At 37.0% G+C, this 16815-nt stretch overlaps 1 protein-coding gene across 1 annotated transcript; it reads left to right on the top strand.

The window, feature by feature from the left end:
• The first annotated feature begins 13582 nt into the window (after nt 1-13582).
• Nucleotides 13583-14599, top strand: LOC131459850 (uncharacterized). The gene is made up of 4 exons (XM_058629976.1): nt 13583-13715; nt 13868-13971; nt 14057-14326; nt 14471-14599. The coding sequence occupies exons 1-4, from the start codon at nt 13583-13585 to the stop codon at nt 14597-14599; spliced, it is 636 nt and encodes a 211-aa protein (XP_058485959.1).
• The last annotated feature ends 2216 nt before the right edge of the window (nt 14600-16815 follow it).

The following is a 16815-nucleotide window of genomic DNA, read 5'->3' as shown; positions in this document are numbered from 1 at the left end:
TCAAAAAACAGCCGTATCCCTGCTGAATGCGCACAAAAACAGACACAAATAGAAAAACACATCCAAACAGTGAAATCATTGCAAAATCAAACACTGAAGGTATATAACTATATCTTGTAAGATGTTAACTTTATTTGTGAGGTTTATGTTATGGGACAGTAGAAAAATGAAAAAAATCAGAAAACAGCCTGCTGAATGCGCACAAAAACAGACACAAATAGAAAAACACATCCAAACAGTGAAATCATTGCAAAATCAAACACTGAAGGTATATAACTATATCTTATAAGATTTTAACTTTATTTGTGAGGTTTATGTTATGGGACAGTAGAAAAATGAAAAAAATTAGAAAACAGCCGTATCCCTGCTGAACGCGCACAAAAACAGTCACAAATAGAAAAACACATCCACACACTGAAATCATTGTAAAATCAAACACTGAAGGTATATAACTATAACTTGTAAGATGTTAACTTTATTTGTGAGGTTTATGTTATGGGACAGTAGAAAAATGAAAAAAATCAGAAAACAGTCGTATCCCTGCTTAACGCGCACAAAAACAGACACAAATAGAAAAACACATCCAAACAGTGAAATCATTGCAAAATCAAACACTGAGGGTACAGAAGTATATCTTATAAGATGTTAACTTTATTTGTGAGGTATATGTTATGGGACAGTAGAAAAATGAAGGAAATCAGAAAACAGCCGTATCCCCGCTTAACGCGCACAAAAACAGACACAAATAGAAAAACACATCCAAACAGTGAAATCATTGCGAAATCAAACACTGAAGGTATATAACTATATCTTATAAGATTTTAACTTTATTTGAGAGGTTTATGTTATGGGACAGTAGAAAAATGAAAAAAATCTGAAAACAGCCATATCCCTGCTGAATGCGCACAAAAACAGACACAAATAGAAAAACACATCCAAACACTGAAATCATTGTAAAATCAAACACTGAAGGTATATAACTATATCTTGTAAGATGTTAACTTTATTTGTGAGGTTTATGTTATGGGACAGTAGAAAAATGAAAAAAATCAGAAAACAGCCGTATCCCTGCTTAACGCGCACACAAAAACGGACACAAATAGAAAAACACATCCAAACAGTGAAATCATTGCAAAATCAAACACTGAGGGTACAGAAGTATATCTTATAAGATGTTAACTTTATTTGTGAGGTTTATGTTATGGGACAGTAGAAAAATGAAAAAAATTAGAAAACAGCCGTATCCCTGCTGAACGCGCACAAAAAAAGTCACAAATAGAAAAACACATTCAAACAGTGAAATCATTGCAAAATCAAACACTGAAGGTATAAAACTATATCTTATAAGATTTTAACTTTATTTGTGAGGTTTATGTTATGGGACAGTAGAAAAATGAAAAAAATCAGATAACAGCCGTATCCCTGCTGAATGCGCACAAAAACAGACACAAATAGAAAAACACATCCAAACAGTGAAATCATTGTAAAATCAAACACTGAAGGTATATAACTACATCTTGTAAGATGTTAACTTTATTTGTGAGGTTTATGTTATGGGACAGTAGAAAAATTTAAAAAAAATCTGAAATCAGCCGTTTCCCCGCTTAACGCGCACAAAAACAGACACAAATAGAAAAACACATCCAAACAGTGAAATCATTGCAAAATCAAACACTGAGGGTACAGAAGTATATCTTATAAGATGTTAACTTTATTTGTGAGGTTTATGTTATGGGACAGTAGAAAAATGAAAAAAATCAGAAAACAGCCTGCTGAATGCGCACAAAAACAGACACAAATAGAAAAACACATCCAAACAGTGAAATCATTGCAAAATCAAACACTGAAGGTATATAACTATATCTTGTAAGATGTTAACTTTATTTGTGAGGTTTATGTTATGGGACAGTAGAAAAATGAAAAAAATCAGAAATCAGCCTGCTGAATGTGCACAAAAACAGACACAAATAGAAAAACACATCCAAACAGTGAAATCATTGCAAAATCAAACACTGAAGGTATATAACTATATCTTATGAGATTTTAACTTTATTTGTGAGGTTTATGTTATGGGACAGTAGAAAAATGAAAAAAATTAGAAAACAGCCGTATCCCTGCTGAACGCGCACAAAAAAAGTCACAAATAGAAAAACACATTCAAACAGTGAAATCATTGCAAAATCAAACACTGAAGGTATAAAACTATATCTTATAAGATTTTAACTTTATTTGTGAGGTTTATGTTATGGGACAGTAGAAAAATGAAAAAAATCAGATAACAGCCGTATCCCTGCTGAATGCGCACAAAAACAGACACAAATAGAAAAACACATCCAAACAGTGAAATCATTGTAAAATCAAACACTGAAGGTATATAACTATATCTTGTAAGATGTTAACTTTATTTGTGAGGTTTATGTTATGGGACAGTAGAAAAATTTTAAAAAAATCTGAAATCAGCCGTTTCCCCGCTTAACGCGCACAAAAACAGACACAAATAGAAAAACACATCCAAACAGTGAAATCATTGCAAAATCAAACACTGAGGGTACAGAAGTATATCTTATAAGATGTTAACTTTATTTGTGAGGTTTATGTTATGGGCCAGGAGAAAAACGAAAAAAAAATCAGTAAACAGCCATATCCCTGCTGAATGCGCACAAAAACAGACACAAATAGAAAAACACATCCAAACAGTGAAATCATTGTAAAATCAAACACTGAAGGTATATAACTATATCCTGTAAGATGTTAACTTTATTTGTGAGGTTTATGTTATGGGACAGTAGAAAAATGAAAAAAATCAGAAAACAGCCATATCCCTGCTGAATGCGCACAAAAACAGACACAAATAGAAAAACACATCCAAACAGTGAAATCATTGCAAAATCAAACACTGAACGTATATAACTATATCTTATAAGATTTTAACTTTATTTGTGGGGTTTATGTTATGGGACAGTAGAAAAATTAAAAAAAAATCAGAAAACAGCCGTATCCCTGCTTAACGCGCACAAAAACAGACACAAATGGAAAAACACATTCAAACAGTGAAATCAATGCAAAATCAAACACTGAGGGTACAGAAGTTTATCTTATAAGATTTTAACTTTATTTATTTGGTTTATGTTATGGGACAGTAGAAAAAGTTTTAAAAAAATCAGAAAACAGCCTTATCCCTACTGAATGTGCACAAAAACAGACACAAATAGAAAAACACATCCAAACAGTGAAATCATTGCAAAATCAAACACTGAGGGTACAGAAGTATATTTTATAAGATGTTAACTTTATTTGTGAGGTTTATGTTATGGGACAGTAGAAAAATGAAGAAAATCAGAAAACAGCCGTATCCCCGCTTAACGCGCACAAAAACAGACACAAATAGAAAAACACATCCAAACAGTGAAATCATTGCAAAATCAAACACTGAAGGTATATTACTATATCTTATAAGATTTTAACTTTATTTGTGAGGTTTATGTTATGGGACAGAAGAAAAATGAAAAAAATTAGAAAACAGCCGTATCCCTGCTGAACGCGCACAAAAAAAGTCACAAATAGAAAAACACATTGATACAGTGAAATCATTGCAAAATCAAACACTGAAGGTATAAAACTATATCTTATAAGATTTTAACTTTATTTGTGAGGTTTATGTTATGGGACAGTAGAAAAATGAAAAAAATCAGAAAACAGCCGTATCCCTGCTGAACGCGCACACAAACAGACACAAATAGAACTAGATTTCCGCAATTCCGTGCCGAAATTTCGAGTGTGCCTGCAGTTCTTGCGGCATGTGTCTTCGCGTGCAGGACTTGTGCTGGTAAAGGATTGAGTGGTATTTTGGTGGAATCACCCTTTGAAAGAGAATAACTCATAAACCCCTCCCACTCCCTGATGCCCCCTCCCCCTTCCGAACACCTGCGTTATAAAATCTAAAAATGTGGATTGAACCTTTAAAAGCATTTAGACAGAGGTATTTTGGTGGACTCACCCTTTAAAAACACCAAGTTTTAGAGGAGATAACAAGACGGATCAGAGAGGACTCAGACGCAGAGGCCTTTTAATTGTCTTTATTGGCACTCGTAAACAATTCTCAAGGCAGGTCCTCTTTACTGAGGAAAAACAAAAGCGTGGCTATGAAAACCTATAACAAATTGCGAGCGCACCGCTCTACAAGAGAAACGTTGTGGAACTATAAACGCGGAACAAAAAAAAATCACTCCGAAGAGGAAACATACTCGGACTAAGGTTATCATGTAAAACTTAAACAGAAAACTCTCCAAACGGAGGAAAACACGGCTCTAAACACTACAAAACAAAAGCTAACTCAAAAGCACAATCCTAATGATTGGCGATCCTTAACCAACTAAGAATGAGATAAAAAACAAAACGCAATCTAAATGATTGGATCTAACTAATAAAAGGTAAGTCACAAGCCTAGTGATTGGAGTTCCTAAAAGGCTGTGAAAATTAACAAACAAAAAATCTCTCCCAAGGAGGAAAACAAAAGCTATAAATCTTAACTAAGGTATCAGCTAACAGGCTATGATAAGAAAACTTACAAAATAAAGCATCGCTCACCAAGAGGATCAAAAACTTGAGGATTCTGGGGTTGTGACGAGGCGCTATGGTGATCAGGCATGGACGAAAACACACTGGCACTGAAACAGGGGAACAGGGAGTTTTTATAGTCCACATGGCTTAATTGTCAGCAGGTGTGTGTAATCAGGGCCGGCAGAGGAGGGGGTGGGGCAAACTGCTGGAGTGACAGGAGAGAGGGAGAGAGAGAGATTCACAATTCCCTCTGTTTCCCATTCTCACAGAGAAAACAGCATGTTTTAAAGTTGTCATATCTCAAGAACGGTTGATGATAGAGATAAAATTTTTGGTTTGTGAGCGCCAGGAGGCTTTCAGCAGCTCCCATCTCAAAATTTGTGACAAACGGGCGTGAATTGACAGAGAAATCACAGTTTTAAAATCACCCTCATCTTGATTTTCCACAACTCCAAAGCAGACATTTTAACATGGGAGTGAATTGAGACTGTGACCAGAGTTCTCTGTGCTTTGAGGTGATTTTAAGAAAAACTACAAGTCATATGAACATGACAAACACACACAGGGTTAGACGACAACCATGGCAACATTTTGATGTAAAAATTGTCTCTGTAGGTTGGAAATTGTGGGCAGGAGAAGAGTTTGTTTAGAAGTTTTTCTGATTATTTTGCTGGATCTTGCTAGAGTGTGTCACTCTAGCTCACACCTAACGACCACACACACACCCATTATAAAATCAGAAAGCTTTGAAAAAAAGTACAAAACTTAAACTGCGATAGTTCAAAAACCGTAACATGTATCAAAATGTCGACTTAGGTCAGAAAAGTCCCAAGTCTTGTGACCCGTTTAAACTTCCAACCACGTTTCTACGTTAAAGTATGACGACACTGTGATGCTCCAAAGCGGGCTTGGTTTTTTTCGGTCTCCCATCCACTTCAATGTTAATTTTTGTTCAGTTTTTTGTAAATATTATCCCAATGGTTATATGAAAATCTTAGAAAAGTCATAGCACACCATTCCCGGTCAAGGCGCACATTTTGATATAACTTGTGTTGGGGGTTTCTCAAAGATGCAGGAGGAGTAGCGTGCCGAAATAACGGGAGGGCGCGAGAATAAAAAGCAGAATAAACGCGCACGATTACAAGAGATGCCTTGCAGCGCAAGGCATTCTAGTGAGAACCCTAGGGTTCTCACTAGAATGCCTTGCAGCTGCAGGCACTAAAAACACATCCAAACAGTGAAGTCATTGCAAAATCAAACACTAAATGAAGAAAATCAGAAAAAAGCCGTATCCCTGCTTAACGCGCACAAAAACAGACACAAATAGAAAAACACATCCAAACAGTGAAATCATTGCAAAATCAAACACTGAAGGTATATAACTATATCTTATAAGATGTGAACTTTATTTGTGAGGTTTATGTTATGGGACAGTAGAAAAATGAAAAAATCAGTAAACAGCCGTATCCCTGCTGAACGCGCACAAAAAAAGTCACAAATAGAAAAACACATTGAAACAGTGAAATCATTGCAAAATCAAACACTGAAGGTATAAAACTATATCTTATAAGATTTTAACTTTATTTGTGAGGTTTATGTTATGGGACAGTAGAAAAATGAAAAAATCAGAAAACAGCCGTATCCCTGCTGAACGCGCACACAAACAGACACAAATAGAAAAACACATCCAAACAGTGAAGTCATTGCAAAATCAAACACTTAAGGTATAAAACTATGTCTTATAAGATTTTAACTTTATTTGTGAGGTTTATGTTATGGGACAGTAGAAAATAGAAAAAATCAGTAAACAGCCGTATCCCTGCTTAACGCGCACAAAAACAGACACAAATAGAAAAACACATCCAAACAGTGAAATCAATGCAAAATCAAACACTGAGGGTACAGAAGTATATCTTATAAGATTTTAACTTTATTTATTTGGTTTTTGTTATGGGACAGTAGAAAAAGTTTTTAAAAAATCAGAAAACAGCCGTATCCCTGCTTAATGCGCACAAAAACAGATACAAATAGAAAAACACATCTAAACAGTGAAATCATTGCAAAATCAAACACTGAAGGTATATAACTATATCTTATAAGATGTTAACTTTATTTGTGAGGTTTATGTTATGGGACAGTAGAAAAATGAAAAAAATCAGAAAACAGCCGTATCCCTGCTTAACGCGCACACAAAAACAGACACAAATAGAAAAACACATCCAAACAGTGAAATCATTGCAAAATCAAACACTGAGGGTACAGAAGTATATCTTATAAGATGTTAACTTTATTTGTGAGGTTTATGTTATGGGACAGTAGAAAAATGAAGAAAATCAGAAAACAGCCGTATCCCCGCTTAACGCGCACAAAAACAGACACAAATAGAAAAACACATCCAAACAGTGAAATCATTGCAAAATAAAACAATGAGGGTACAGAAGTATATCTTATAAGATCTTAACTTTATTTGTGAGGTTTATGTTATGGGACAGTAGAAAAATTAAAAAAATTACAAAACAGCCGTATCCCTGCTGGATGCACACAAAAACAGACACAAATAGAAAAACACATCCAAACAGTGAAATTATTGCGAAATAAAACACTGAGGGTACAGAAGTATATCTTATAAGATGTTAACTTTATTTGTGAGGTTTATGTTATGGGACAGTAGAAAAATGAAAAAAATCAGAAAACAGCCGTATCCCTGCTTAACGCGCACACAAAAACAGACACAAATAGAAAAACACATCCAAACAGTGAAATCATTGTAAAATCAAACACTGAAGGTATATAACTATATCTTGTAAGATTTTAACTTTGTTTGTGAGGTTTATGTTATGGGACAGTAGAAAAATTTTAAAAAATCAGAAAACAGCCGTATCCCTGCTTAACGCGAACAAAAACAGACACAAATGGAAAAACACATCCAAACAGTGAAATCATTGTAAAATCAAACACTGAAGGTATATAACTATATCTTATAAGATTGTAACTTTATTTGTGAGGTTTATGTTATGGGACAGTAGAAAAATGAAGAAAATCAGAAAACAGCCGTATCCCTGCTTAACGCGCACAAAAACAGGCACAAATAAAAAAACACATCCAAACAGTGAAATCATTGCAAAATCAAACACTGAGGGTACAGAAGTATATCTTATAAGATGTTAACTTTATTTGTGAGGTTTATGTTATGGGCCAGGAGAAAAACGAAAAAAAAATCAGTAAACAGCCATATCCCTGCTGAATGCGCACAAAAACAGACACAAATAGAAAAACACATCCAAACAGTGAAATCATTGCAAAATCAAACACTGAAGGTATATAACTATAGTTTATAAGATTTTAACTTTATTTGTGAGGTTTATGTTATGGGACAGTAGAAAAATGAAAAAAATCAGAAAACAGCCGTATCCCTGCTTAACGCGCACACAAAAACAGACACAAATAGAAAAACACATCCAAACAGTGAAATCATTGCAAAATCAAACACTGAAGGTATATAACTATATCTTATAAGATTTTAACTTTATTTGTGAGGTTTATGTTATGGGACAGTAGAAAAATTAAAAAATCAGAAAACAGCCGTATCCCTGCTGAATGCACGCAAAAACAGACACAAATAGAAAAACACATCCAAACAGTGAAATCATTGCAAAATAAAACATTGAAGATATATAACTATATCTTATAAGATTTTAACTTTATTTGTGAGGTTTATGTTATGGGACAGTAGAAAAATGAAAAAAATCAGAAAACAGCCGTATCCCTTCTTAACGCGCACAAAAACAGACACAAATAGAAAAACACATCCAAACAGTGAAATCATTGTAAAATCAAACACTGAAGGTATATAACTATATCTTATAAGATTTTAACTTTATTTGTGAGGTTTATGTTATGGGACAGTAGAAAAATAAAAAAAATCAGAAAACAGCCGTATCCCTGCTGAATGCGCACAAAAACAGACACAAATAGAAAAACACATCCAAACAGTGAAATCATTGCAAAATCAAACACTGAGGGTACAGAAGTATATCTTATAAGATGTTAACTTTATTTGTGAGGTTTATGTTATGGGACAGTAGAAAAATGAAAAAAATCAGAAAACAGCCGTATCCCTGCTTAACGTGCACAAAAACCGACACAAATAGAAAAACACATCCAAACAGTGAAATCATTGCAAAATCAAACACTGAAGATGTATAACTATATCTTATAAGATGTGAACTTTATTTGTGAGGTTTATGTTATGGGACAGTAGAAAAATGAAAAAATCAGAAAACTGCCGTATCCCTGCTGAATGCTCACAAAAACAGACACAAATTGAAAAACACATCCAAACAGTGAATTCATTGCAAAATAAAACACTGAAGGTATATAACTATATCTTATAAGATGTTAACTTTATTTGTGAGGTTTATGTTATGGGACAGTAGAAAAAAGAAAAAAAATCAGAAAACAGCCGTATCCCTGCTTTACGCGCACAAAAACAGACACAAATAGAAAAACACATCCAAACAGTGAAATCATTGTAAAATCAAACACTGAAGGTATATAACTATATCTTATAAGATGTTAACTTTATTTGTGAGGTTTATGTTATGGGACAGTAGAAAAATGAAAAAAATCAGAAAACAGCCGTATCCCTGCTGAATGCGCACAAAAACAGACACAAATGGAAAAACACATCCAAACAGTGAAATCATTGCAAAATCAAACACTGAGGGTACAGAAGTATATCTTATAAGATTTTTACTTTATTTGTGAGGTTTATGTTATGGGACAGTAGAAAAATGGAAAAAATCTGAAAACAGCCTTATCTCAGCTGAATGCGCACAAAAACAGACACAAATAGAAAAACACATCCAAACAGTGAAATCATTGCAAAATCAAACACTGAAGGTATATAACTATATCTTATAAGATTTTAACTTTATTTGTGAGGTTTATGTTATGGGACAGTAGAAAAATGAAAAAAATTAGAAAACAGCCGTATCCCTGCTGAACGCGCACAAAAACAGACACAAATAGAAAAACACATCCAAACAGTGAAATCATTGCAAAATCAAACACTTAAGGTATAAAACTATGTCTTATAAGATGTTAACTTTATTTGTGAGGTTTATGTTATGGGACAGTAGAAAAATGAAAAAAATCAGAAAACAGCCGTATTCCTGCTGAATGCGCACAAAAACAGACACAAATAGAAAAACACATCCAAACAGTGAAATCTTTGCAAAATCAAACACTGAAGGTATATAACTATATCTTATAAGATGTGAACTTTATTTGTGAGGTTTATGTTATAAGACAGTAGAAAAATGAAATAAATCAGAAAACAGCCGTATCCCTGCCTAACGCCCACAAAAACAGACACAAAGAGAAAAACACATCCAAACAGTGAAATCATTACTAAATCAAACACTGAAGGTTTATAACTATATATTATAAGATGTTAACTTTATTTGTGAGGCTTATGTTATGGGACAGTAGAAAAATGAAAAAAATCAGAAAACAGCCGTATCCCTGCTGAACGCGCACAAAAACAGACACAAATAGAAAAACACATCCAAACAGTGAAATCATTGCAAAATCAAACACTGAAGGTGTATAACTATATCTTATAAGATGTTAACTTTATTTGTGAGGTTTATGTTATGGGACAGTAGAAAAATGAAAAAAATCAGAAAACAGCCGTATCCCTGCTGAATGCGCACAAAAACAGACACAAATAGAACTAGTACCGCGCGCGGTTCTGAACGGGTTCGAGCCGACCCACGCGGGTCGCCGTGTGCCACGGCTCCCCGCTTGCCTCGCGCTCTCACCCGTTCATTCACCGCGCGCGGTACTAGTTATTTTCAGTACTAGTTATTTTCTGTAATAGTTATTTTCAGTAATAGTTATTTTCAGCGGCGTCCCCACGCATGTCGTTCCAAATTTCGAGGGGGATCGGGCAATGTATGGCAAAGTAATAGGGCACTTCCTGTTTAAAATGGCAGACTTCCTGTTCGGTCAAGTGCGTGTCCGTAAACGTGTTCAGGGAACTTCCCTTGTCTTACATATCAAGTTTTGTGCAGATCGGACAATCTTAGAGTTTACTTCCTGTTTCGGGCATTCCACTTCCTGTTGGGAGGTCATCTTTTGCAGACATGCTCAGGACAGGTCCCTGGTGTCACATAAAATGTTTCGTGCAAATCGGACAACGTACGGCAAAGTTAGAGGGCACTTCCTGTTTAAAATGGCCAACTTCCTGTTCGTCTCCGTAAACGTGTTCAGGGAAGTTCCCTTGTCTTACATATCAAGTTTTGTTCAGATCGGACAATGTAAGACTTTACTTCCTGTTTCGGGCGTTCCACTTCCTGTAGGGAGGTGACCTTTTACGGACATGCTCAGGACAGGTCCCTGGTGTCACATATAAGGTTTTGTGCAGATCGGACAACGTACGGCAAAGTTAGAGGGCACTTCCTGTTTAAAATGGCCGACTTCCTGTTCGGTCAACGGCGTCTCCGGAAACATGTTCAGGGAAGGTCCCCTAACTCACATATCCAGTTTCGTGTCAATCGGACAATGTAAGACTTTACTTCCTGTTTCGGGCGTTCCACTTCCTGTAGGGAGGTGACCTTTTACGGACATGCTCAGGACAGGTCCCTGGTGTCACATATAAGGTTTTGTGCAGATCGGACAACGTACGGCAAAGTTAGAGGGCACTTCCTGTTTAAAATGGCCGACTTCCTGTTCGGTCAACGGCGTCTCCGTAAACATGTTCAGGGAAGGTCCAGTAACTCACATATCTAGTTTCGTGTCAATCGGACAATGTAAGACTTTACTTCCTGTTTTGGGCGTTCCACTTCCTGTAGGGAGGTGACCTTTTACGGACATGTTGAGGAAGGGTCTGGGGTCCCACATACTAAGTTTCAAGTGGATACAACAATCCCTGTTGGAGCAGCATCCAAAACTATAAATGTAATTCTGTCTGCTGTCACCAGGGGGCGCTGTATTTCAAAATGAATATTTTCATATAGACGTGTTCAGGGCCGGACTGTCATCAATCCTTGCAAGTTTGGTTCAGATCGGACCAGGATTGGCAAAGTTGTAACAGTTTGTTTTTTTAGAATTTTCTACCACCACCAGGAGGTGCTATTTTCAAAATGTACCGTTTCAGCAATATAGTCGTCTTCAGCAACTAACCATCATCAACTATAGCAAGTTTGGTTGGGATCAGATCTTCCATCGCGAAGTTATAAGAGTTTCATTGTCTGTTGTGAAAAATTATTATTATCTCCAATTTTGGCGCCCCCTATCTCCTACGCCATACAATATTTTAAAAAGCTTTTGATAACTTTTGATGCTCAACTCGTCCACATTGATCTCACCAAGTTTGAAGGTGATCGCACAAAAGCTCTAGGAGGAGATAATTGAAATACCAGCTGTCATATTGTCTGCTCTCACCAGGGGGCGCTGTTTTCGAAATTGAATATTTTCATATAGACGTCTTTAGGGCCGGACTATCATCAATCCTAGCAAGTTTGAGTCAGATCGGACCAGGATTCGCTAAGTTGTAGCAGTTTGATTTTTTGTCCCAAAAATCCGACTTTCCGTCGTTGCCATGGCAACACCGTTAAACGATTTGTCGTCATATTGATCACGCATCATCTACCATGTGTTTTGACTGTTGTCACCAATTTTGAGTGCGATACGATTATCTGTGTAAAAGTTATTCCCGAAATTGTAAAAAAACTTTTTTTTTGTGTATTTTCTTTCACCACAAGGAGGCGCTGTTTTCAAACTTCACCGTTTTTTCATAGACGTCTTCAGCCATGGCCCATCATCAATCATAGCAAGTTTGGTTCGGATCGGACCTTCCATCGCAAAGTTATAAGAGTTTTTTTTTTCTGATGCGAAACATCAGAATCATCACGAACTTTGCCGCCCCCTATCTCGTGCACCGTGCGACATTTGAAAAAACTTTTGATACCGTGAGCTCCTCAACTGGTCCACAGGGACCTCACCAAGTTTGAAGGTGATCGCACGAAAACTCTAGGAGGAGTTAGTTCAAATACCATTGCTGCGAATTCGCCAAAATCGCCAAAAAATCGCCAATCAACCCAAGATGGCGGATTTCCTGTTGGGTTTGGATCATGGTCATAATGTAATTTTTTCTTCATCCTGACCCACTACACATGTGTACCGAATTTCGGGCATGTGCGATAATTGTGTTGGTCATGGTGAATTTGGACAGGTGGCGCCGCACTTATTGGCCCCTCCCACATAGACAAAGCTGCGTCATTCGCACATTATTAAAGTACATCAGCTTTGTCATTGTTCCCTTTACCTTGACCAATTATGCTTAAGGCCCTTAACAGCTTAGCAATTGACCTGCACATCAGGCTGGTTTGTTATTCATATTGCTCCCCTTACAGCTTATAATACGAGCTTCTGATTGAATACAGGTTTGGATATGTGTAACATTTGCTTTTTAAAACAACAATACTGAGTTACCTAGCTAATGATAATCAAGTCACATAACGTTCTGAAACACACAGTGGCTTATTACAGCATGAGAAAAACATTTTGGAATCCCTGGAAACACTCACTCTGGGTACTGCACCTAGGCAGTAGCCAATTAAAAGTAATTGTTATTAAGTCGTATATTTATACTAAGCTTTATAACCATAAATTATTATTAAAGTACAGTTGACATAGTAATCCAACACAGTTATGATCATATTATGAGGAACAATAACAACATGCTGGAAGTGTAACAGTCTGTAACTGTGTGTTTGAGTGCTTGTATGGGAATCTCACAAAAGGGAGTAAAGGGAGTGTTGTTGTAATTGTGCATTTTTTCAATTGTATGTGTTTTTTTGTTTTTTTTACAGGGGATTGAATTTCCAGGGACGTCACAAAGTTACAGAGGAACAGGAATTGGTTTAAATTATTGTGTTCATTTAATACAACTGTTTTCTGGTGTATATTTTACCGTTTCTGTGTGAGTTTTTGTATTTCTATAGGTTAGTTGAAGATGCCTCGCCTGAAGAAGCACAACCGTTCCATCGCGGCCAAGAAGAGGATGGAGGAACGCCTGGCAGCAGTGGTGGCATCTGCGCCTCTGGTCCCCACCACCTGCTTCCCACCACCAACACGTGGTCCCTCATGTATGTGTTCACCTGTTTTCCATGAAGTGTTTTCTTTAAATTCTTTGGAGAGTGCATGTGGTCATGTTCAGTGTCTTTATTGTATTTTGTACGTGCACAATGTATTTGGGTGATGTGTTCTTCTATTTTAATGTTTTGTCTTTTTTAACTAGGTCGTGGTACTGGTCGTCGCCACCGTGTGAGCACCTGGCCAGTTTCACCCCTGACTGGCAGGAGTCACAAGATGATCATCCCAGCCGAGTCACCTGACAAGAAGGTATTGATTTTGAATTTACAAACATAATTATTTATGTGAGGCATAGTTATTAATGTTCTTAAATAAATCTTTTCTATTGTTATAGTTTGTTCTTTTTGTCGGTGATTCCCACCTGCGCGCCATTGTTGATGGCCATGTGAAGATTTCGCACAAGCGGCTTTCTTTTGGTCTCATGTCAACGCCAGGCGCTGACGCCAAGGACCTGAGGACTGAGATGGTGAGTGCAGTCCTTCCCAGGACACCTGACCTTGTTTGTGTTCTTGCACCCAGCAACAACTTGACTAAGGGGACTTTGGATCAGGCTGCAGTGGACTTTGAGGAGCTTCTCACCAGTGCCTTGTCTCGGTGGCCGAAGGCAAGATTATTTTAATATGTTCACGTCTTTCCAATCATAATGAATGTGGCTTTATAGGCTGTTGTAGAGAATTTCTTTTCATTTCAATGCATGTTTGTGACTATTATATTGCTTGTTTTTAAATAATGTTATGTGTTGTTATAGCTGTTTGTCCTGGACTTCCCTCCTCGCCGGAACGTGGATCAGGACTTGCAGGAACTTTTTCGCCAAGAGTTTCACCGCGTTGCTGCACGCAAGGGTATGGCCCAAAAATATTTAGTTCAGTCTAATTGAAGTTTCATGTGTGATTGGCTTCTATGGCAATTGGAGAAAGATCATTTATGTCACATTCAGCATGTTTAAAATTAATATGATGCAAACGGGTTGGTTTTTTTTAAATCATGTGTCTTTGTTTGTTTAGGGGTGAGGTACTACTCTATCGCAGAGTTCTTTCCTCTCAGCCAGCGTGACCTGTGGAGTTGGGATGGGGTAAGTGGAAATTATTTTTTTATTGTCCTTTCTTACGTTTACATATATACTACAGGTTTTTTTTTTAGACTTTGTTAAAGCACTGTATAAATGAAATGTGTTATCATTATTATTATTATTATCATTATTAAGAAGTTGATCTGACAAAGTTTGTTTAGCAGGTTAGCAACAGTATTGACATTGCTGTTAATTTGAGTTTTTATTTGTAATTTGAGTTTGATCGCATAATTTTGCAGGTTCACCTGAGTGATGGATCTGGGATGAGGACACTGGTGACATTGCTATGCGACAAGTCCCGTCAGGAGCTAGAGATGGCTGTTGCACAGGAGGAGTCGCGTAGCATGTTGCCAGCTGTTCCCGCTCCTGCTCCTCGTCCGGCTCCGAGGTTGGTTGTGGTTGGAGAGGCCCGCTCTCCACGTCTGCTGCACAACCCATTGGATTGGAAGGTGGTTGAACCACGTAGGACGGTAAATGAGTTGTACACTTTGTTTTTTAGGAGAAACAGAAGCCTTTCCAAGCAATTCTCTGCACAAATGGTCAAAATGTACATGTTTAAAAATGATATATTTTCATTACAGGGGAGCAGCTCGCCCCCTAAGGGAGGGAAGGTTCAGCTCATGGTATGTTTGTTTTTTTAAATTCACCTTTTGAAATCTATGTTTATTGATTGATGTATCTGTTTGGTTTTGTCAACAGAAGATGTTAGTAAAAATTTTTTTTCCACCTTTTGAAATCTATGTTTATTGATTGATGTATCTGTTTGTTTGTTTGTTTTTTGTCTCACAAGGAGTGTTCCATTCCTCTCACTCCTGTCTGGTTCAGCCCACCAATGTTGGAGATGATGGACAGTGTCCGTCCGGGCAATCTTGATCGGGAGGAGCCCAGTACTTCTGCGAAGGGACCAACGGTAATGTGCATGCAAAGAGTGTTTATTAGCCAATGATTCAATTTGGAAAAATTAACTGTCAAGATTGCTGTCATTATCCGAAGTTGTTGCATCTTAAGCATTTTGTTATTATTCTTTTAGGGGGTCAAGCGTCCTAGGAGCCCTTTTGCTCTAAAGAAGAGCTGTGGGAAACAGAAGGTTTGAGAAGTTGTATTTGTTTTCTAGTGTTTGGCAGTAAATTGTGTAAGAACATGGAATTAATTTTTTTTTTTCTTTTTTAAGGTGAAGGTGGAGGAGTGGCCTGAACTTCCCAAGGCTGTGTCAGTAAGTGCACATTGTGTGAAAATTGTATAATTTTATGAATGGATTATGCAACACCTTGTTATTTTGAATGTCATATTGTAAGTTGGAAGAGCTGTGGGAACCAGAAGGTTGAGCGTGTTACATTTTATTTCTGGTGTTGGGCAGTAAATTGTGGAAGAGCATGCAGTTAATGTGTTTGCTGTGTTCTTTTTTGTTTTTGTCTAAGGTGGAGGTGGGGGATTGGCCTGGAGTGCCCAAGGCTGTGGAGGTAAGGGCAGATTGTGAAATGTATATAAATGTATTCTGCTCTTAAATAAGAAAAACATTTTTTTACTGTTTATATTAGTAGTTGATGGTAGTTGACTTGCATATGCAAATGTTGAATTTTCCAATATTTGATTCCCATAAAAGTATCACAAGTCCAGGCTGTTATAAATGTACAAATACAATGTGTGTGTATTACAATGTGTAATAAGATTGTTTTTTTTTTTTCCTCAGGTGGTCCCTGTGGAACGTCCCTGCAGACGCATTGTCTTCAAGAAGAGGCGTACTTCTCAGCAGGTTTGTCATTGTTTAGATTATGATCTTATTAAGAATTTAGTTAGTGTTGATAGTGCTCAAACATTGTGGCAGTTGTAACTTTGTGATGAAGTTATTGTGAAGTCATGTGTGAGTCTAACATTCAGTGTGTTTTGTAGCAGGGGGCAGCTGCAGATGTTGTGGAGGTGATGAGTGGACCATCCCCTGTGACCATTGAAGACTGTCCCCCTCTGCACAGCTCCCCAGACCTCATCCAAAGTAAGGTCGCTGTTTTTGATGCTTTGCCGGTAAC

The sequence above is a fragment of the Solea solea genome, chromosome 5 (assembly GCF_958295425.1).
Source record: "Solea solea chromosome 5, fSolSol10.1, whole genome shotgun sequence".
NCBI lineage: Eukaryota > Metazoa > Chordata > Actinopteri > Pleuronectiformes > Soleidae > Solea > Solea solea.
This window is presented reverse-complemented; position numbering and strand designations above follow the sequence as displayed.

Coding starts and splice junctions, on each gene's coding strand:
- LOC131459850 (XM_058629976.1), top strand. CDS start 13,583: ATGCCTCGCCTGAAGAAGCACAACCGTTCCATCGCGGCCAAGAAGAGG. Junction 13,716..13,867: donor ACCAACACGTGGTCCCTCAT/GTATGTGTTCAC, acceptor TTTTTTAACTAG/GTCGTGGTACTGGTCGTCGC. Junction 14,327..14,470: donor CCTTGTCTCGGTGGCCGAAG/GCAAGATTATTT, acceptor GTGTTGTTATAG/CTGTTTGTCCTGGACTTCCC.